General features: G+C 28.5%; 1 protein-coding gene across 1 annotated transcript; it reads right to left on the reverse strand.

Annotated features, from left to right (window-relative positions):
- Positions 1-10,436: 10,436 nt before the first annotated feature.
- Positions 10,437-14,995, reverse strand: LOC116773909 (uncharacterized). The gene is made up of 5 exons (XM_032666484.2): positions 14,863-14,995; positions 14,425-14,650; positions 12,148-12,278; positions 11,564-11,719; positions 10,437-11,403 (listed from the first exon to the last, which is right to left on the reverse strand). Exons 1-5 carry the CDS (start codon positions 14,951-14,953, stop codon positions 11,222-11,224), a joined length of 786 nt encoding a protein of 261 aa, XP_032522375.2. The 5' UTR covers positions 14,954-14,995; the 3' UTR covers positions 10,437-11,221.
- Between the last annotated feature and the right edge of the window lie 7,882 nt (positions 14,996-22,877).

A 22,877-nucleotide genomic window follows, 5' to 3' on the forward strand; every position in this document is an offset into this window, starting at 1 on the left:
AGATGCATCCGGCCTCCATACTTATAAAAAATTTGGTAATCGCATGAGATGAATAACAATTAGTAGGGCTGGATTTCGAAGATATATGAGCCGTGTCTCCGATTACTGGGATAAATATCCAATAAAAAAACTTGTTTACAGTTCTTACGGAAATGGTAATGATCTCAAGCGCTATAAGAGCTAGGACAGAGGACGCATTTGACTCGACTCTTACTGGACGCAACAAGATATTCGAGGACGAATAAATCTGCAGATAACTAAGTAGTAATATATATTCTAATGGGTAAATTGTTGTATTTTTGCATTATTGACGTATTTAAATTCAATATCCTCATCTGAACCTGATTTATTTGAGAAGTTCTTTTCATCATTACTTTTGGTTTTAACATTTTTCTCATGTCGTGATATTGGCGGATCCATCACGTGTATATATCGTGCAATAAAAAAAAAATGGCGCGAACTATCAAATTATGTAACCGGCGTTGTTGCTTGGCTGAATGAGTTTGATCGACGTGTGTAATTTGTTACCCTCTTGATGGTCATACCCATTAAGTCATGGCTAATATTAGCTCGCGGATTATATTTAGAGATCACTTAAAAAGGCCATTTTTAAATTTATTACCAGTGTAATTGGTTATGAGATAATAAACCTTATATTTTATTTGATATTGGAACACTTAAACCAGGATTAAAAGAAACAACAAAAACTCGCTTCAGTTAGAGGCAAATACAATGATGGTACGTATACGGGTTTAGTATGTCTAGTTTCAGTTCGTATCGTCACATTACTTACGAAGCCTCTCTCATTTTTCATTCACCAGGAACAGGTATTACACATAAATATTTATCTTGGACTAGGAACACTGATGATCTGGCTAGAAAATCTTAGCGATGTTCCGTCTCAACCTCATCAATAGTTAGATAAATATCATAAAATATTAATATAGATTTTTATTAAAGTAAAAGTTTTATTACATCGCCACAAAGTTGACTAAATTATGAAGTAATAAGTACTATGGAATTAGTGACATTTTGAGTAATAAATAATTGTAATCCATTTGTTAAGTCAAGATAAAAAACTAATATTTTTCTGTAATTTTTTATTTAAATGAAAATAAAACTTCTCCAGTCTACGTTTCTAAGTCGGAGTTTTATTTAAAAGTGTGTAGTGAATAATGTTTTTAAAATACATTTTTACCCACGATTTAAATGCCACATACTTAATAAAAAATATTTGAGCTTGTCACGTGCTTTAAATATAAAGCAATATTAAAAAGCTGGGCTTCGATATGAAGTTTCAAAGATCTTGTATTATTAATAATGATGGTACTATTGTCTGGTTCTCGCTAGGATGTTTATCACAAATATTATAACACACCATTGACTTCTTGCGGTGCCTTTATTTTTAAATCACAAAATGAATAGCAGCCTTTCATCTTAAAAATAGCTTTTCAGCTTTTTGCTATATATAAAATTCAGATTCGTCGATCGTAATACAAGATCTGAATTATAAAAAATAAACCAGACATATATTTATAATGTGACACATTAAATAGTTGTTCTGATTTGACAGCAAAAACGGTAAAACTGAATAAAAGATGCGTTTATTTTTAACAGATCAAAAATACATAAATAGTCTGTATTCGTGTTGGAACTGCAAAATGCACACCTTTGTTACCGTGTTGTCTTTAAATTTATGGTTTATTGGAGCCTCATTTACTGGAAACGCAAAAATTTATACACCACTCGGGTTCATTAACTTCAAACGTGATGTATTTTGTGGGATAGTTGCTTTATTGTATTATGTGATTAAATTCTTATAGTGGCCGGTAATTTGTCGTGTGACTTTTGTTTTGTTGTGTATTTATTAAAAAAATAAATAAAAAATTTGAGATTGTAAATTATCGTTCATTTCATGTTATCTATATTTTTTAGGCATGCATTTGTTATGCTTGTTTACACTTTATAATGATTAATTATTTATACTTTATAATAACTTAGAAAGGGTTAGTGAATATTAAACAGCTATAGCTTAAACAGTAAACATACTGATGTATCAATTATAAATGAGACTAGATTTTCGTTATTGAGCTGTTAAAAGTATCTTTAAATCTACATTATGGATTCAAATATTTAATCGTTATGCGCTTCACATTTGACGGCGCCGGTCGTATTCACGGAGCGCACTACATTGCGGAATTAATGTGACTTACGATGCATGAATTATACAGCCGTTAGTTGGAACATAATTAGAAGCGGATCGATTTGATTTGTTTCTGTACAAAGTAATGAAATGGAAGGCTCTGTGAACGATCTAGGATGAGTCATGTGGCTATTTACTCGTATGTATAATGAAAAAAACTGTATAGTTTTAAGCTTATATGTTATTGTAGGATATGTACCTACTAGTGGTATGTATGGAAGGAAATTTATCTACGTCGGGATTACGTAGTTTTTAAATAATAAAATCCGCGTAGTATATCCGAATAATACTTTTAAATTTATCTAGATAATATTCAATGAATCATTGTAATGAACTTGTTTGTTTATTAGAGTGATATATTTAGATAAATTTTAAATACGGATAGTTCTTTATATTTACTTTTAGGTATCCCACATTTGTATAATATAAAATACTAGAACTGTAGCTAGAATAGCAAGAATAACATTTAAAAAATTTAAATATTGGTCTCGCAAACCGTAAGCCGTAATTCATATAACAATAATAATTGATAGTAATGAATGTTTCAGTGAACTGAACGGGTCGCGTGCGAATGAGTGAACTAACGACACTTTTGTTCCAATCCGTTGAACGTTACGACTTATTATCGGGTACACAACGGATATTGGTTAAATCATTCGTTGTATTTGTAATAAATACTTTTAATATTTTACACGTTTTTCTAGCAAAGGTAAATTAATTTATTATTTAGAATATAATTACTAAATATGCTTAGTTTATATCATCCTATCTTTTTTTAAATTAGACAATCTATTCAGCTGTACCGAATTGAAGAACCTTATATGAAAATATTTTTTTTATTTTTGACTTTTTATCTCGCATTATGTAAAGAGTGTAGGAATCAAATAGGGATGAATGTGCTTGTGTCACTTTGAGTAAAAAACGGCGTATTTGACACCGATTCAGCTTTCCTTCAGAATAAGGACAGTACAAGAGAGTAGAATACCAATGTAATGAAAAGGGAATATTTCTGTGTTTACTTAAATAAATACTCAATATTTACTTCAGGAAACTGTTATCTCTCACATGTTATACAGGTTAGAGAAGGTTATATACGTAGCGATTTTATAACTGCTTTTTCTTCACCTTTTCCGACAAAGAAAAACGTATATTTATTTAAATGAAACTAATATATTTCGGATATACTACGCGGATTTTATTATTTTAAAAAACTACATAATCTCGACGTTTCCGTTACTTTTCAGCAACCGTGATCACGGGCAGACGAGATGTGAGTGTCTGTCAGTTGGTCCTTGTTATTTATCACCTACCGCCATCGATTTCTTAATTTTCTGGCGTACCACTCTGGATGCCGGCAGAATGCGTTTACGGTGTCTTGAGGTCCTGCGGTGTGGTGACGGACATGGGATTTTATATTTTTAAGAACGGGGTCCCAGGTGTTTGATAGATTCCAGCCATCTTCCCTATTGAAATTGGGATATTTTTTTATTTCAAGAGCCTCGCGAATTAACCTCGGTATATACTTGTCTTCCCGAGAGAGGATTATTGTTTTGTCAAACCGAATGTAGTGGCTTGGTTTGTCCATTGTGTGTTCACACACTGCTGACTTCGACGCGCGCCTATTTTTGATATCTGGGATGTGTTTTTTAACCCTAGTACCGATGCTCCTCTTTGTCTGTCCAATGTATGACAAGCTACAGTCACGATCGAGTTTGTATACACCCGCTTGTTGCAAAGGAATGTTACTCTTGATTGGTCTCAAGTATTGGCTCACTTTCTTATGTGGTTTGTAAATAGTTTTAATGGAAACCTTCTTCAAAATGTTGCCTATTCTCTCAGTAACTCCCTTCACATATGGCAGTATCGCAGGTTGTCGTTCAACTGTGGGTGGCTTCAAGTGGTTCTTGCGATGCTGGCGAGGCACGGGCAGGTTGTTGATGGTGAGAGCATGTTTTACACGCTGCAGCTCGGCCTCCCGGTGGCTCAGCTCGGCCTTTGTGATGTTCAAAATAAACAATTTTGTATTTAAACACATATTTGTTTGAACCAACTGAATAATATTTTGGTAATGTTTGAATTAACTGTTTAAAAATATCTAATATATATAGGTTATAATAATTAGCGTACCTACAGATTTTGTTTCTCGAAACAATGTAATGATGCTTATCTGGATTCATAGGTGAAGGAAAAATGTTGAAAAATTGTTTAAAAAGGCTTCAAAAAATTTGTACCAGATACGATATACCAAAAAAGTATGTTTTACGCAGATACTTATAATTGAAATTTATGTTTGAATCATATTTTATTTAACAAATAGGAATGACATACATTCATTAAATACAAAAATATTAATAACAAAACTATTGATAATTCAATTTAGTAAGATACTGGTGAAAAAAATGAATAGCGAAGATAGCATAATTTTAAGGTTACCAAGAATATTTATAACAGAAAGTGCGTTCATAACAACAAAGTTTTAAACTGTCATGCAATAGAGAATAAAAAGAAAAAAATGTTGCTGTCGTCACTAGTAGGTGCATTTCACATACCAGGTGGGACATGATAACGATAACTAATTTCACGTTGTCTCCATAGGAAAGTCTATGATGTGAATGTAACATATCCACAAGCTAACTGAGAGTCATTGTTTAAGCTTTTCACACATACATTAAACGAATATTAAGCCTCTTTTATTTTTTCAGTGTTTTTATACATTAATATATATTGTAATTTTATTCATTTCTATGTACATATTATATTTTATTTAGTTATTTAGTTTATGTAAAAAATATTTAATACTTTTTAATGATTAAGATTTAAAAATATTCGTGTACTGATTTCAGAACGTTATTTTTTTTTTAATGGCTGGAAGAGTTCTTCTAAAGAGACAAATTCATTCACGGATAACCCAATTTAGTTTTAATTTTATTTTATATATTTTCTTCATTAATAAGTATAAAGGAAGTATTATTTCATACTCTAATTATTACCATTTGATTATACAGAGGTCCAATCATACACAATGTCAATATACACGTCTAGAATATTTACCGATTTTTTATTGAATGGTAAAAGTTACGGTAATATTTGAGAAAAATCTATATTGTTTTATTGTTAAATTCTATTGCTTTCTGGTTTAGGTAACTGCTGTATAATCTGTGAAGCTACCACGAATCGCATGGCAAAGTATTGTTAAATCAAAATTGTCTTTTTTAATCCTAATGCTGACAACAATATTAAATATTAATGTAATTTGTTATCTGTTGTAAAGTCGTTGATAGCTTTAACAAAATATTTTTTCTTAATAGGTCGTCTAAAATAGAAAAGAACTAGTTAACTAAGATTTTTTTTAGGTATTTTCTTCATTACAATACTTTTTGACTGTGTTGGACAACACAAAGAGACTTTTTCAAAATGACGCTTTAAAAGTATTCTTGGTTTATTTTTAAATCAAACAGAAATTTTAATTAACTTTGATGTAAAAAATACTAGTAACACAAAATATTTTCTCTTGTTCAATATATATATAATGTACTATAAATATTTGACTAACTCCAAATCTAAGAGCGAAGACGGAGTTGAAAGCTTCGCATATTTTAATGAAACGCTGACAAAATCTGCGTAAATCATCATTAAATAAATCAAATGATGCAATTTTCTACCTCAAGACCTTGTCACATCCATCATGAGAGGAAGTTAGATGGCATTCACAATTTTTTGCGACCATACATCATAACAACCCTATTTGTGACTATACCATAGATCACAAACCCTCTCATAGAGCTACACCAAATTTTTTTTCATTGAATTCCTCCAACGTGTTAACACATTATTAGTATGTTCACTTTGTAATGCCAATGTCAGAAGTAAATCATTTTGCGGTATTTAAATTAAGTCTGTTTTTGTCGAATACATATACTTCTTCTATATAATGTATTTTTTTATGTTTACAGTTCAACTATGTTGTAATTTAGAATAAAATTGAGCATAAGTCTTTATTATAAAGTTTAAGATTTTCGTTTAAAATGCACATTATTTCGTATTAAGTTCAACACGTTTTATTTATTTTTATAGGAAATGACGCGTTAGACACAAAAATTCAACTATCATAACTTGAACTGTTGAATTCTTCATTTCCTATGTTATACCACTGTGCTATTATTTGAGAGGGCTCTTTTATAATTGGCTTCCTTAAGTAGCGTTTAAAGAAACGAGGGTAGGTAAGCCTAAAGCGTAGAATGACGGATGTCTTTACAAGCCAGAGAAGATGTCAGTGGGGCTCATGATTTTGAAGTTTCTCAAAATTAATTCAAGAACTTGACGTGTTAATTATTATGTAAGTATATATTTTTTTATATACAAGTACATTAGATTTGGGAGAATAGCAAAGTGAATTGAAATGCATAAAAATATTCAACATTCGCGTATATTAGGTATAGAAGTTTGATATTTTTAAAGAAATCAAACTCATTTAATAAAAGAAATTAAACTGATGCAATTATTTTAAAGGTTGAACAAATTAAACCTAGTTGGACTTAATTTGTAATGAAATAAAAAAAAAATAAGTACAAAGATTGAGAAGCGGAGAAGTGTAAGTGATAACATATCGTTCTTGCGAAAGATAAGTGTATCCTTACCCTTAGTTTTTTAGATGAAAAAAATGAAATAAAAAACCGTATCCAATTGCACCCCTCGTACGGAAATAGCGCTAAAACGTGTATTTCATTTACGTGATGATTTTGTTATGACAAAGTATCCATTACTACGGAAATAGAATTTACTCAAATTGTACTGTTCCTGTACTTCTATATTTTATTTATTTACTTAAGAATAATATCTACATCAAATATGGCTTCCGTAATTTATTGAAGACTGCAAACGTCGTGATACAATCATTCTCCGTTAACAATGGAGTTGTTATTTCGTTTCATTTTGTTCTATAGAGTTTAAATAAAAAAATTGTACATTATAATATTTTTATTTACATTTAAATAAAACTAGTATTATTCGGATTTACTACGCGGATTTTATTATTTAAAAACTACATAATCCCGACGTTTCGATTACTTTGCAGCAACCGTGATCACGTCACCTCGTCTGCCCGTGATCACGGTTGCTGCAAAGTAACCGAAACGTCGGGATTATGTAGTTTTTAAATAATAAAATCCGCGTAGTAAATCCGAATAATACTAGTTTTATTTAAATGAATACTCGCGAAAATCTTAGATCTCATTTTTATTTACATGTCAACTTATTTTTTTTTTGTAAAACTAATATTATTCATTTCATTATAATCAATACCTATACTTTACAAGAAAATTATTTACGTATAAAGTATATTAATTCTGTTGACGCTTTTTAACTAGAACATTCTACGAACATTAAGTCAATTATAAGTAACTTCTTCTTCGTTGTGGTTAGTGGATTTCCTTATAGATTTCGCCAATGTCATATGCCGATATTATACTGAACTATGTAAAGAGGGTTTTGTGAATAAGTAATTTTTGTCTACTGTCCGGATTTGTTTCTTCCTTATGTCATGTCATTTTGACATATTTTTTTCCAATTGTTTCGTTACCAAATAAAAAAAAAAGAACACAAACTATCGTAAATATTAAATCGATAAAAAAAGTGTCTTAATAGAAATATAAAAATTAAATTTTTTAAAAATATGAAGATGCACATTCTGGAATGATTCTCGGCTTAAAACGCTTAAGCTCTTTTACCTTGAAAGTTTAAGTGTTTCAGATATTGAGTGATACTTCCGATGGGGGCCTCAGATGTCTACGTGGATCAGGGGGTGAAAAGATCTCTAGATGATATATTATAAAAGACGAGACGATTTGAGTGAGCGATTATAGGTGATGAAATAAAGATCATCTGTAGTTGTTTACCTAAGAATATATTTATTTAAAATTATTATACTTATGATGCTTTTGTCTTATTAAATATATATATAGTAAAATAGATCAAGTAAATGTAGGTTTGACAACTTTTGTTTTTATTTTAAAATCAAGATATTTCGATTTTAAGTTTATCTTTTAGAGTATAAGTGTTAGATTTATTATTTAAAACATAATAAACCTAACAAAAAATACATTTCATTTCTAATGGAAATTATTTTATCGGTACGACTACGGGATACAATGAATCCGAAATGTAAAGTCTCCTCAACACAAAGTTATATATTCTTTTCTTAATAAGTTATTAATAAAAAAGAAATTTGAGAATATTATTCAACGTTCATACAACTCGAAACAAACAAGTTAAAATCAGAGCGGAATGAAAACCATCGTTGGAATCATGTATGGCTATGGATTTCCCATTACCGGCGCAAACAAGCAGTCTTCAATTATTACAATGTTTATAGTGAGGACGGATCAATACGGAGTCTGGTGATCTAGTACGGCTCATGGAAAAATACAGATAAACAATATTATTACTTAAAAAATATCAACATAGTATATGCTATACTTCAATATATATTAACTTTTTTGTTTTAAAATATAAGATTTGTAAGTAATTTCATTTAACAATAAAATAGTTACATAATGTGTTTTAGATTAGATATAGGTAACGTGCTAATAAGGTATAAGGTAGAATAGAAAAAGTAGTATTGTCATCCAATCGAGGAATAAGTGGTGATAGCATTGGAATAATAAAAAAAAAATAGTAGTAAAAAGATTTTTTATATTTTTATATCCTAATAATATTTTCAATGAAACAAAGTTTTGTATGCGAGTGTAGAACAACGCTTACAGTATTTCATACATGGTGTGGCTCGGGATAATTAATATCGGTTTATTCATTAATTATAAAAGAATAATTGCATGGTATTTTAACAGTTATTATACAAATACATGAAAATTGTGACTATGATGTTATACTTAAATTAATTAAATTTTAAATTATATTTTGTCTATGGATATTTTTCCAACTAAGACTTATTTGTCAAACAATGACATTTTTTTTCATACAGTAAATTTTCTCGTTTGCAACATGATTAATTTTCAAACTATTTAACGCTATAATGGTATTGTAAATAAACGTTTCAGTAATCTGAGAACCTATTTGGAGTTCGTTTACTTCAAGATTTATATACGGAGTCATAAAATATAGACAATCAAAAGTTTTCAGACGATGTAGCCGTATCGCGTGACCGCGTTGACAGATAGTGATTGCTTTCTGAACGGAAATGGATCTTGTTATTAAACTTAATAAACGTTCCATTTTTGAATTTGAAAATAAAAGTAAAATACGTAGACTCGAACAAACAAAATGTCGATGGTTTTGAGGCACGAAGGTTGTATAGTTTAAAAACCAGTATTGAATTCTGAAACTAAATTATGAAAACTCAACTAATAAATAAGCCACAAGAACAAAAACTGATTCTAAACTTATTAAATCGCTTTTCCTATTAAGTAAAATAACGGGGACGTTAAAATGATTATTTCATTCTTAAGTAACATAAACAATATATACATATATTAATGTTCTTAATATTAAATAATTCATGGTAATCACATTCACTTTTCATTATATAGATATATTTTTTTATAATATTTTAATAACACAAATAATTAAATTAGAAATAATATCTTAACGAATGATTTAATAATTAATTGCTTGCTTTCAATTTGTTTAAAAATTTCTTCGTGTCTATGGTACAGTGACCGCTAATTTTATTTGATTTGCGAATTCGCTGCATTTTATTAATCGGCAGTTCACGTTACTAGAGTTATATAGAGTTAAAAAGTAAAATACTTAAGTCCTAATGCCACAAGTTTTTCTATTAAAAAATCACTATAAAATTTTAAATAACATATAAAAAGCGAGTTATAATCAGGTCACATACTATTTTATAAATTTTAAAATCATATAGTTTATTTATCTCATGTGTGTATGTGTGAAATTATAGCTATTTATTAAAAGTATGTACTTATCTTTATTAAAACTGTTTGACATATTTATGTTCTAAAATATGTTGTGAAAAGTTGTGAATTAAAAAAAAGATAAAGTTGAACTAAAAATATAGAAACGATGTTAAATAGTTTTGGCAGTCGGAGGTATAAGTATACTTCTACCAATTCTATAGGTACTTGTTTCAGTTAGATTTATGACAACAGATTTTTGTTTTATTAATGCATCATATTCAAATATAGAATGTTTTGAATGAAAATTTGTTAATATCTATCGTAAATTTCTTTTTTTTTTTAATTTAATAATGTATATTCTGATAGCTGTATGCTACATTTATGCTACTATATTTTTACTAATAAAAATATGAAAGTAAAAGTTTTAATTTCATATAAAAAATTTATCAATAAATAAAATATGTGACGTAAATGTGAAATGTTTAAGTAATAAAGTCGTTTGTCATATAACTTAAGAAATCGAAGTACTGGTTCAAGACGAATGTTCTGGAAATGATATTTACATTCTGTCTTAACCTACATATTCAAGGCTTGTAACTTTTAAATAAAAAAACATACTGTTCACAATACGGTACTAAAAGTGTTGTGAGTGATTTTTTGATGAAATTAAACTATAAACATAATAACAATAATAATTTATAATTATTTTTACTAAAACAACAATACGTTTAAAATGGGTGAAGCTTACTGTCAATAATGACGTAATATTGCAGTTTGTTACCATATATAAAATATATTTCGGCGGCATTCATATATATAAAACCTTTATACATTATCGGACACGCAACTCTGTTATGTCACGTGTTGCGTCAATATTGCTGAGAATCGCCGGTCGTTGGCATTATTTCGTATATTTTTCGAGTTTCAACTGCAGCTGATGCCAGTAAGTTGGTGAAATGTGGTTAATATTATTTACATTCTATACATTGAACATTTTCAAATGTACTGTTTAAAATTGAATGCTAATGTTGTCAACATTATGCCAAAATTATTTCAATATTGTAAATCCCGCAATGCTTATACTAAGTTTAAAAATTAAATACTGTTTCAAATTGTGTGGAATTCGATCACCAGAAATCTGGAACTATTGTTTTTCAAAAAATTCCTCTGGGAGTGGGACCTTGCTGATCTGGTCGTAAGTGTACGTACTGAAGAATCTCTGAGTCACATTCATAGCGTAATCTATAGCGTAGTCTAATATCGGTCCCCCGAATTCTTGGGCCACAAGTTGAGAGTTTGAATTAAGAACTTCTAAAATATTCGCACCTGAAAAAAAAATGCGGTTATAAATCACAAATAACATTTCAAAGTAAATACGGTTCTCTATATAAGTCAAAATATTTCTTCAATGTGTGTACAATAATGAATAGTTACATCAAAGGAACTATTGTTAATATTATGTTATTACAAGTCCTTGACAACTTACTAATGGCGGGACTTCCTCTGAAGAGGTTGGTTAGGTTAAGTTTTAAGTCCGTGCCGTAATCTGCTTTGTATTTGTAGGAGTTTATCTTGTAGTGGCCTTCGCCATTAGCGTCTTTTACAACTTTCTCGAACACTTCCAGTCTGATATGTTGGTTCCCTTTAATATAACAATTTATTAAAACACTTCATATTAAAAGATCCTCGCTTGATGCTAATTAATATTAAGCATTAAATAGAAACACTAACAGAAAATGATGTCAGGGTAAGTCGAATTACAGGTTGAATCTCCAATCGGCAATCATTTTGTTATTTGCAATCGCTCGCTCACGCAACATGAAACGCTCAAGTAGTTTAAATTTAATTTTGACTTTTAATAATATGTAACCTCTTTATTTGAATTATAAAGGACATAAAAAATGGCGGTGAAATTTTCGAAATTGACTTTTTCGTATTGTGTTTAGAAATTTCTATTGGTTGAAAAATGTTGTGTCATAAATTATAATTAACATAAAGCCTATATAATTATCTTGATTGTAATATTTAAAGCTATTTTGATTGATTTTTTTTTTATTTATGGTGACTTACAGATTTTAATTTTTGCGTGCCCATCGGTATCCAGGTTAAAGAGGAGAATTCTACCAACAATAGCGTAGTGTCCCTTTATTGTGAAATTGCAGTGAATATCAAATATGAATGTCCTTTTTTCACGGCGAGATCTGTAAAGAAACGTTATCAAATTACCATTATAGCTGAATGATTACTTCTCAACATACTTTTATCTCTAAATATAATAAGGTTAATTTTATTCATACAACCCGAGATATTTTTTTTTTATATATCAGGTCAGCCACTATAAACTTTGTTTCGGATAAGTTTATATGTAACAAATTAAACACTCAGAATTTAAAAAATGTTGTTAATTGATAGTGTTGAAATAAATTTTAATTTCATTTTGAAGAGACATCTAATTTTAGTGGCATCCTTTTGTTTTTTTCCGTGGATTTGTTTTTAAACTTATTTAAAGTTAAAAAAATCGTGCAGATATGGTGTTGCCAGTAATAAAATCATATTCACTATAATGTAAACATTACTTCTATCTTTAAATAACACGTCTTAAATGAAATATATTTTGATTCGTCGGATTGCTCTTTTATAGTGTAAACATGAGTTTATATTTAAGGATCATAAAAGATTTAAATATTGTCATTAGTCGTTTAAAATAAACATTTAGAAGTTTGCAAATGTTTGATGTCCTTGCATCAGGTACATATTACAGCAATGACATTAAATTAATTTATATACATTATTTACCGTACTCTGCTTAATTACCTTATTTAAATGTAAAAAAATATCTAATTAAAAATAATAATCTATTAATTTTCGCAATAAAAAAAACTAAGTCTACGACAAAAACTTCTAATAAAATAAAATAATATGCATACATATACATATATATGTATATATACACAAATTTTTTTTAATTAATTATTCGTATAATTATATTCTATTAAAGATTTTTTTTGTAGTATTTAATGTTACTGAATTCAACGGAATATTTTTGGCGTAATTGAAAAATTAAATCACATTTTACATATATGTATTCATAATTGCAGCAAGATCTTATTATTATCATTAAGTCAGATGTCTGTTTTATTTGAGCTCAAATTTATATAAAATTATAATATTATGTATATTAACATTTAAACTGGAATTTAGAGGCGTATTAACAGAGAAATATAAGTACCTATTGTTTGTATGAAAGAGTTTATTTTATTAATAATTTTTATATATGTATAATTTGTATACAGGTTATTTAAAATTCCTCGAAATTATTTCCGTAATTAAATATAAAAATTAGTAAACTTACAAATGTAATTATTTTTAATTTTCTAAGTTACGAGCATTTTTTTTTTATTTATCGTTTGAATTACAAGTACAATGATAGTTTTAAAGATGTTAAAATGTTTGAAATAAACAATTAATTGTAGCTGACCAGTAATAAAACAGTATTAAAGACTCTTTGCTGTTGTTTTTTTTTTAGGTTTTAGAATCTGCAAGTTTTATAGACATCGTGGATATAAAAAGTCAGTTATCATAGTCATTATAACGATAACTAAGTGTTCAAGCTCTTAATAATGTGGAATATTGACGACAATAAAAAAAATATGTTAATGAGACTGTAACATGATCAAAATAATCGAATTGTTATAGCTGTTTTAATTATTGACCACGTTTTAAATGAAAGTAAATATTGGACCGATTTTCATGAACTAATTTTAGTTATTTGTTATAAATAAGATGATATTTAAACTATTAATGGACGCAAAATTAACAAAAAAGAATTTTCTGGTCTTATTATAATTTTTTAAATTGTAACCCGGTTAAATTTAGAGCATAACTAGTGTACAAGCGCCCTTACAATTTGTTTGCATCAAACAAAACACGCAGCTTACGATTTTAAAAGTATCAACGTACGATCTCAATCACGTCTACACACTCGTAAATTTATGACAATGCAACCAAGTGGTGTTTCACTTAAATAATACTGAATACTACATAATAAATTTCGTTTCTCACTGAGTAAAATATTATACGTTAATAATAATAATATATGCTAAGATTTATGAATGAAAACTATTAAAGTCTTCGTGTATAGTGTGGCGATGCTAACTCGGGGTAGACATACTGAGTTAGTCGTTAAGAAACTTCCCTTTATAGGGTAATAAACGCTTATTTATGATAATACTGATTAAGACGCAGCGAGAAGTCGAAATTATTTACTGTTACATTATGTAAAATAACATATATATCTAAATAGATGATTTAAATAAATTTAATTAAAGAATTTTATATATTACTTACGAAACTTTATCAGGTACACAGGTACTCAAGCCGGATAGCTTTCCGTTGTGGAACGTCATCTTTACGTTCCCGGGGAGATTCATGGTGATGTTCTTATCCAGGTATAGTGGATCCAGGGACGGTATCCCGGCCTCCGGGATGCCCTTCACAATCCCCGGGATAGCGTCCAGTGTAGCCTTGGTATAACATTCGTCTGTCAGTTCAGCACACGGATGAATAAAATCGGCTGGAAATTATTATATATCAATAAATATTTAAATTTAATCTTTTATAATCTATTTATTTATATTCTATTTTGATTACATACTTATATATATAAAAATAGCTTTATATAAATATTAAATTGCACTCCGATAATAAAAAAATAATAATAATTGTAATGAACTTCCATATTATATATTAAAATAAAGATATACATATATATTAAATTAATCTTACGCAATGGCACCAGTTGTAGAGTGTCCCGGAGACAAACACACAACACTATAACAGTTAAGTATTTGTAAAAGTTTATTAATAATTTTGTCATCTTGCTTTATGTCTGTGTATCGTCGACGGCGCGATGCGTGCGAATGGGTTTATTCTCATTTGGCTGCGGATAATTTTGAAGTCGCAATTAAATTGTGTCTCAAGGATTTAATGTGCGGTTTCTCTACCGCGACTCGTAAAACCAATAATATATAGTATAAGATATTGATTAAACATATTTTGGTTTTCATATTATTGACATAAGTAACGCTAGACAAGATCGAACGTTTTAGCACTGGTATAACTTGTATGGTTACGTATAAAAGTGTCTATATTTAAAATATATAATACATTTCATTTACTTTCCTTATGGTCATGGAACCGTACCTTAATAGTATTTAGTTCTATGTGACTTTACGACCTCTAATCTCTGTTTAAGTTAAGACACCGCACAAATGGAAGGTTTTATAATATAACACCATTGCCGTTCACCATACAGAATACTTACGGTTGTGTAACCTTTCAATCTGTTACCATGATGTTTTTCATTGCATTATTTTATTTTTAATATTAATCGATGAAAGTTTAAAATTAATAATATACAGGCATTTTTAATTTCCATGAAATGGTACTTAATTTTTTATTTATTTAACCATTTATTTACGTACCAATTAATGATTTTTAATGTAATACTGTTATAATATTATAATGAAAAATATTAAGTACTGTTGCATTAATAACAAATTTTCCGTTTACGTGTTCAATGTAGGAAAATATTGAAGTTGCATAACTAGGGCGAGGACGGACAATTTTCTTTCTAGAAATTCGTTAACATTCGTATTAATTAGTAGATAATTTCTTCTTATAATATTTGTATATAATAATAATTATTATTTAATTTTTACATACTTTTCACATAATTAATTTGTGAATAACGTAATACATTTGTTAATATTCGTTGCCAAAAAACTTGCTCCACAAGGTCGGCCGTGGACTTTTTGGGGGTATATTTTGAAATCTTTAGATATGACTATATCATTGTTATGTTTATTATTAGATTAAATTTAGTTACTATTTAAGGCGTTGTTGTAATGATACTCTTTTATAGAATTAATACGAATTTAATGGTTCTTTGAAATAAGCGTGTTAAATGTATAATTTTTTTGAAATTTAATACAAAAGAAAATAAGCACAAACTAAAGCGTTTTGTCTTTAACACGGACAAGCAAGTAAAAGCATGTTATTAGTGTTGAAGGATTTTCTTTATATAACTTTTAACAATAGTTGCTTTGGACAATGAGAGTAGAAAAATATGGCGGCTCATCCCACGTATATGATTCAGTTTTATTACAAATGGGATAAGGTTCAAAATGGGGATTGCAAATAACTTAAACGTACTGAAATAACGCTTGGGCAATAAGTAATGTCGTCATGTCGTGTGTCATGTGAATGTCGACCTTATGTTAAGGGATTTGGATCGTTTTTCGTTATAACGAACCCTGCTAACTGGCCGGTCTATCCTTGACATGTAAGAACTGTGTAAACGTCGGATAAACCATTGTTAAAAGTAAATATTGTTTAAAAAACATTTTCATTGTCTACGTGTGATGTGAATGTAACTACGTGATGTTTGTTAAGGCTCCATTTAACCCTTAACCCTACGGATATTGTTTCCTTAGAAAACTCTATTATATTTTTCCATCATAGCAATAATAATTAAAGTTTAGAGGATTTGATGAGACTAAATCTCTTCTAACTATTTTGAGTGATTAAATTTTAATTTTGGGATTTTTAATGTTTATATTTGATAACTCGCGAAAAACTTTAGTAGAATGGATTATTAACTGTAGTTTTTGGATAAAATTTTTATGTTACAGTAATAAAAGTTTAGTCATTGTTTGAACTTTATGAAAATTCGCTTTTAAGCATTTGCTGGATTAATTTTTTTATTTTATTACTTAAAACTGTTTAAAAACAATGATATAAACAATAAACAAAGCCTAACATATGAGTTTGATGGCATTATAAATAATTTTTTTTTAATAAATTATTTGTAAAATACAAACAACCAAAAGTATTCCTAAAGTTTTCCTCTTTCTTATAAGTCTTATAAGTAATTTTAGTTGATAGACGGTCACCGACATTTTGCCAAACTAAAAACCTTATTACGTGTCAGAGAGTTGAAGTTTAGATAGAGCCATGAGCTGATAAGTATAGCGAGTGATACATTTGCTGTCTTTTAGTGAAACTTTATATAGATCACGAAGTTATTATATCTTTACATGAAATATTTTTATGTTACGGTTCAAATACATACGCGACATATTGCACGTATCAAAATGGTAGTCTGTAGATACTGGGTTCAATGATTCGGGAGGTTTAGGTCATGAATTCCGTAATGGAGCGTTAAATGACTTTCTCACGCAGTATCCGCGTATGACCTGACTAAAGCTAGATCACAATATTTATTAAATTAGTTTTATCCTGATGAGGTTTTCAACTTTTCATTAATGGGAGTTTATATGAGATGAAATAGAGATCTCGTGTAGATTTTGACCTTTTTTTCCGTGAATATTTCGATTTGAGGAACTTAATTGACAATTGAAATTCAGTGTTTTGATAAATCATGAAGTTAATTTGTAAATGAAAATACATGTTTTGAAATCTTCTCTATGATTGATAGGTTTTATAACAAAAACGGTATAAACAAAGTACTCGTGAAATCTTAAATACTCATAAAAAAATACATTGTTCATTAACCTATATATGGTCGCAAGTTTTATTGAATGTATAATAAATTTAAATACAATAAAATGTAAACCAAGCTTTACGAGTTCCCATGATGTTCCGAATGGTTCAATTGACGTTCACGCTTGGACAGTGCTTTTGTGAAAATGCCAATTCGGAAACCCTTTCACGGGAAAATTGTCCCCTGGCTTTGAATTCTGACATCATATATTTTTTGTGAGCTGAAAAAGCTTTAATAGAGTGTACCATATAGCATAATATACCGTACATTATTGAAGACCATCGATTTTTAAGACCACTTTGGTTTTTTAAATATTTTCTTTTATATTTTGAACACGTAATGGAAACATATATGTACATATGTAGTCATTATACTATATGTGTTAAAGTTTGTTTGTTACGACAAATTATTTAGTGAATGAAAATTTAGTGTATAAATATTTATCATTTAAAAGAATTATAGTTTTTTTTAATTATATCTCCTCTAATTATTCGAAACCTTTAAAAATATATATATTTATTGTAATACAGGTTTATCTAATTTTTATTTTTTTAATTTTAAATTACATGTAGACAAATGAAATCTTATAGTTAATTTTGAAGCCACGCATGGATTGTTTAATGCAAACTATCGAAGACATTTGTGTGAAAAAAAGCGATAATTTTTATAATATAATAACATATAGTTTTAAATTGTTTGACTTACACGTAACATCCGCTTCTTAGATTAAGATGCGAGCAGCTGGAACAATTATAATACGCTTAATATAACCAGGTCTCCTCACGATCCTAAAACGATCCCATTTATAACCCCTGTCCCTGAATGATTTAAATATAGGAAATTATTCAATTATTAAAGTAAATGTATCGTCAATGAAATGACTATTTTAGCTGAATAAATAAAGAAAAAAAAGTAGTTAGTCTCTTTTCAATACATTTCATTTGTTGAAATTTTGAAATAAAAGTAAATCAGTGTATTTTAAGACTATTGCACACATTAAAAGCTGATAGTAAATGTACTTATACTATATATATAAGCTTGAAGTCTTGTAGTAGTACTTGAATATTTTTTTTGAACAAAATATAATAAATAAATTAATTAAATAAATACCATAAATAGTATTATGAGAAATTTTTGTTTAAAAAATTATTCATTATTATTTAGATGTGTTTAATGTTCAGCGCCTAAAAGATTCAAGAATATGCAAATGTAACGATTTGCTGTTTACAAAACTGAATTTATTTAATTTGGCAGATTTTTTTTTTATTTTAAATTTTATGTGTATCATTTGTTTTTATATTTCATACTGCTTTATGGTAAAGTATTCGCTCATTGCGCATGCGCATCAAATGAGTTTTAAATTGTACTATACAAGTGTAGAACGTGGTTTTGTTTCTGTAAAAGTGAATACATAAGCTATCATTATCTAGTAATATCTGGCTATGCTATTTTTAAGTCTTAAATGGTTACAATTGTTAAAAATAATATCTATGGTGTGTCTGTGACAGTATTAATATAAATTTGGAACGCTTTTATGAATAACTTATTTATATAAAGTAATAAAAGCATGATTTTAATATTTCCGCTGCACCCTTTACAGTAGCACACCGTTTTTTTTTATTTTATACATCAATTTAAGCGCCATTCCGATGTAGACACACGGCTATTAAAGTAGTCATGTATCCGATAGTTTACAAGAGGTATTCCTGTACCGTATCTTAAGTTATTTATAGAGTAAGTGAATCAAGTGTTTAGAGTGATCTTGAGTAAGTCTATTGAATCCGTCTTTATATCTTTGCCGAGATAAAATGTACTTTTATTGATGTTTAATTGCTTAAAGGAGTTTCAGCTTTATTGTATGAAGCTCACATTTTATTTAGAATCATTACGATTTTTATTACTCTGTACGATTCTTCAGTTAAATGAACAGACGTTTTTATTTCTAAGAATAGAAATAACAATATACAAAATTAATATTATTTAATAGAGTGATGTTATAAAGAATTTTAATATTTCATAGTGTAATTCTTATAAAATGTATTGTTTTTATCATAATAACATTGTTTGCCGCTACTCAGCGATAGATGGCGTTACCAGAATCTTAATTCCGAATTGAACGACATCTTTACAATCCTTTGTTTTAAATTCTGATTTTCTCGAAGAAGTCTTTATGGGAGCACTCTACCAAAATATATATACTAATTGGTTAATTGTTATAACATTATATACTTGTTATATATCATCTGTATCCAAAAAAATATATACAAAAATCTTTAAATTTTTAAATTTTAAGTATGTATTCATTATATTATCATTATAGGTCTGCATCTCACATTCTTAATTTGGTGTTGTAAACCAAATCACTTTGAAGCTCACTTCGTTCAATATATAATAATCTGTCATTAAAAGTTTAAATAATGACATTGCAGAGAAAACACAATTATATTATCGGTTTTTTGAAAAAGTGTTTATAAATTATTTATTGTTTGCTGATATTTCATAAAGTTCGTATCTTATAAATTACTTTGCAGTGGTATTTTATACCGTATAACCGTACAATTGGCACGACTCAATAAAAAAATTGGTCAGTGGAGGTCTATTGCCCCCCGGGCGTGGGAAGGAGACCACGTGGCCGGCGCCTGTTCTGACACGAACGCGAATCTTCGAACAACGAGATGTGATTGAGACCTTCATATTATTCAGTACCTAGCTAGCTGCATTCTCTATATATAGATTTACATTTGAGAGTTTGCTTGTGACTTTAATTTTTTTTTCTTATCATTACTGTTGGTTACGTTGATTTGGTTTTAAATGTAAATTACGTTCTGTATTTAATTGACTTCAGATAGTTTATATTGAAACATATTGAGATAGGTCGTAGCTTCTGAGTTCTGTATAAGTCTTTTCAATATATTGTAATAAATTTCATCAATTTACAATGTGTATAAGCGGTTCGTTATTATGTATATATTGCGATATTTAAAAACAATGATTCTCTGACTGTATTAATATTAACTATGGCGTTATAGTTTTGATGTTGAATGTTTAAATATGTTCGAATGGTATATAAATTAATTTTAACAAACACATGTTCCCAAACGTTTCGGACGCGGTCAAGGTTGAGTATTTCAGGCGAGGTCAATAAACTTTGGATCATCTGATCGAATGTATTGATGTTTTTATATTAATTAGGTGTTTATAAAAATATTATTTTTTATTTATACAATTATGTAATGTTGTCTCTTTAAATTCTACATCGTTTTCTGGAATAGAATAATACACACACGCTCATGTATTAGTATGTTATGTATATCATTTGTGTATATGTTTGTTAACAATGTCATAGAGTAGGAATAACACAGTAGCGATACCACAAGTAAGGTTGGCTTACATTTATTTGATATTACAAAGTAAAGCGGAAGTGAAAAACCTTGAGTTTAAAAAGAAACATGACGCAACAGTAGATTAATATATCTTCTTTGATTAATTATAATAATTATAATTTATAATAATTGGATTCAATTATTTTATTTTAAGCACCAGAAAAGGAGAGTTTAAATCCTACTAATATTATGAATGTGAAAATTCGTAGGGATGCATCATGATTCAGTTGCTCTTCCACGCAAAAACCAATAGATCGATTTTAATTTTACTTCACAATAAAGCTTGGACATCAGAATACAATATAGGCTATAAGTTTTCCCGAAATTTCGTGTGATTATCCCAGGGTCAAGGCTTTGCCATACAGTTGTGTTGTGTATTTAGACATGTGAGATATACTATAGATGTCACTACCGGCACGTTACAACGTCTATTGTCTTAAATCACCTTATACGTTTTCCCTCAGCCTGATTCGAGAGACACAGACAGAAATTAGTACATATGTCATATTTATTAAGGCTTATTCTAATCATAAAATTGCGATTTGAAAAATATATTTCTATGATTAAAAGAAAGTAATTACTGATAAATAACTGATAAATATTTTTTAACATTTATACAAAGTTACCTCCGTGGTGTGATATAGTTCGAGGGTAAAGATAAACAAGTCATTAAGATCGATCGAATCGGCAGAGCTTCATTAGACGTAGGGAAAATTGTTTTGATAGATTTTCAAGAGTCGAAAACATTTCAAGAAAATTTAGACTTTATTTTCTTCTCTCGTGAACAGGTTTGTAGCTAACAAGTAAAATGTAGAAAAAATATTGTGAATCAAATATAGGAAAAATAACAATATTTGTACTCAAATTGTTATTTATATATATGATTTAATTAAAAATGATTTAATTAAAAACTATTCTAATATAAATATATCAATACTTGGAATTTAAAAAAAATATTGTAAGATATTCAGAGCTGACATACGAAGTATGTTCCGAAACTTAAGAAAAAATTTAAATGAAAATTCTTTTTGATGGGCCTTCGTTTTTTTTAGTTATATACCTAAAAAAAAAAATTACGGCCAAAGGTATTGTCCTTGAAATTCCTATTAGAATCATATACTGCTTCGTCTTATTAATATATCTAAAAATACACAGCAGAAATATATTTTTGTTCACAATTTTATATTGTCAATATTAAAGATGTCTTATATAGATCTCTTTAATTAGTTTTTTTAATGAATTAATATTAAAATAATTATCATTTCTTTCATAAAAATAATTGTGAAACCATAAAATATAGTTTTTCTTCAAGCCGCAGTTTAGTCGTACCTCTCAACACTAGTTAGTTAAAACATTAGTTACTTTCAAAGTCGTATACGTTGAGTTGTGCTTTATATATAACGTCGGAGGCTTTCCGGCTTTTGTTAGCCTTTTTGTCTAATAAAATCCCTGTTATGGCAATTCTCAGTCGTCCGGGAGGTGACACTTCCAGATATACATTAAAAATTAATTGTCTGGTGAAGGTTGTACGAGTTATAGGAAATGCAATCTATTTAGTCTTGTTAATGGTTCAATTATACTAGTTGTTTATATTTGAACCGTATATAAAGGTGATATTATATGTATATATAACTTTGAGTGCGTTTACTAATTTATGTGTTATTTTTTTTAGTTCTGGGTTTCGCACGTTTTATCTTCTAACCTTACCTTTATGTTAAATTAATTTTAAATTTGGAATATTTGTCAAACGATATAAAATATTTATGTATATATTATACCTTTATTGTTGACTGAATATGAACAGTATTAAGTCATTAAATTGTATAAAGAAACTGAATTTGTTATGGCTTTGT

This window comes from Danaus plexippus, chromosome 20 (genome assembly GCF_018135715.1).
Source record: "Danaus plexippus chromosome 20, MEX_DaPlex, whole genome shotgun sequence".
NCBI classification, from domain to species: Eukaryota; Metazoa; Arthropoda; class Insecta; order Lepidoptera; family Nymphalidae; genus Danaus; species Danaus plexippus.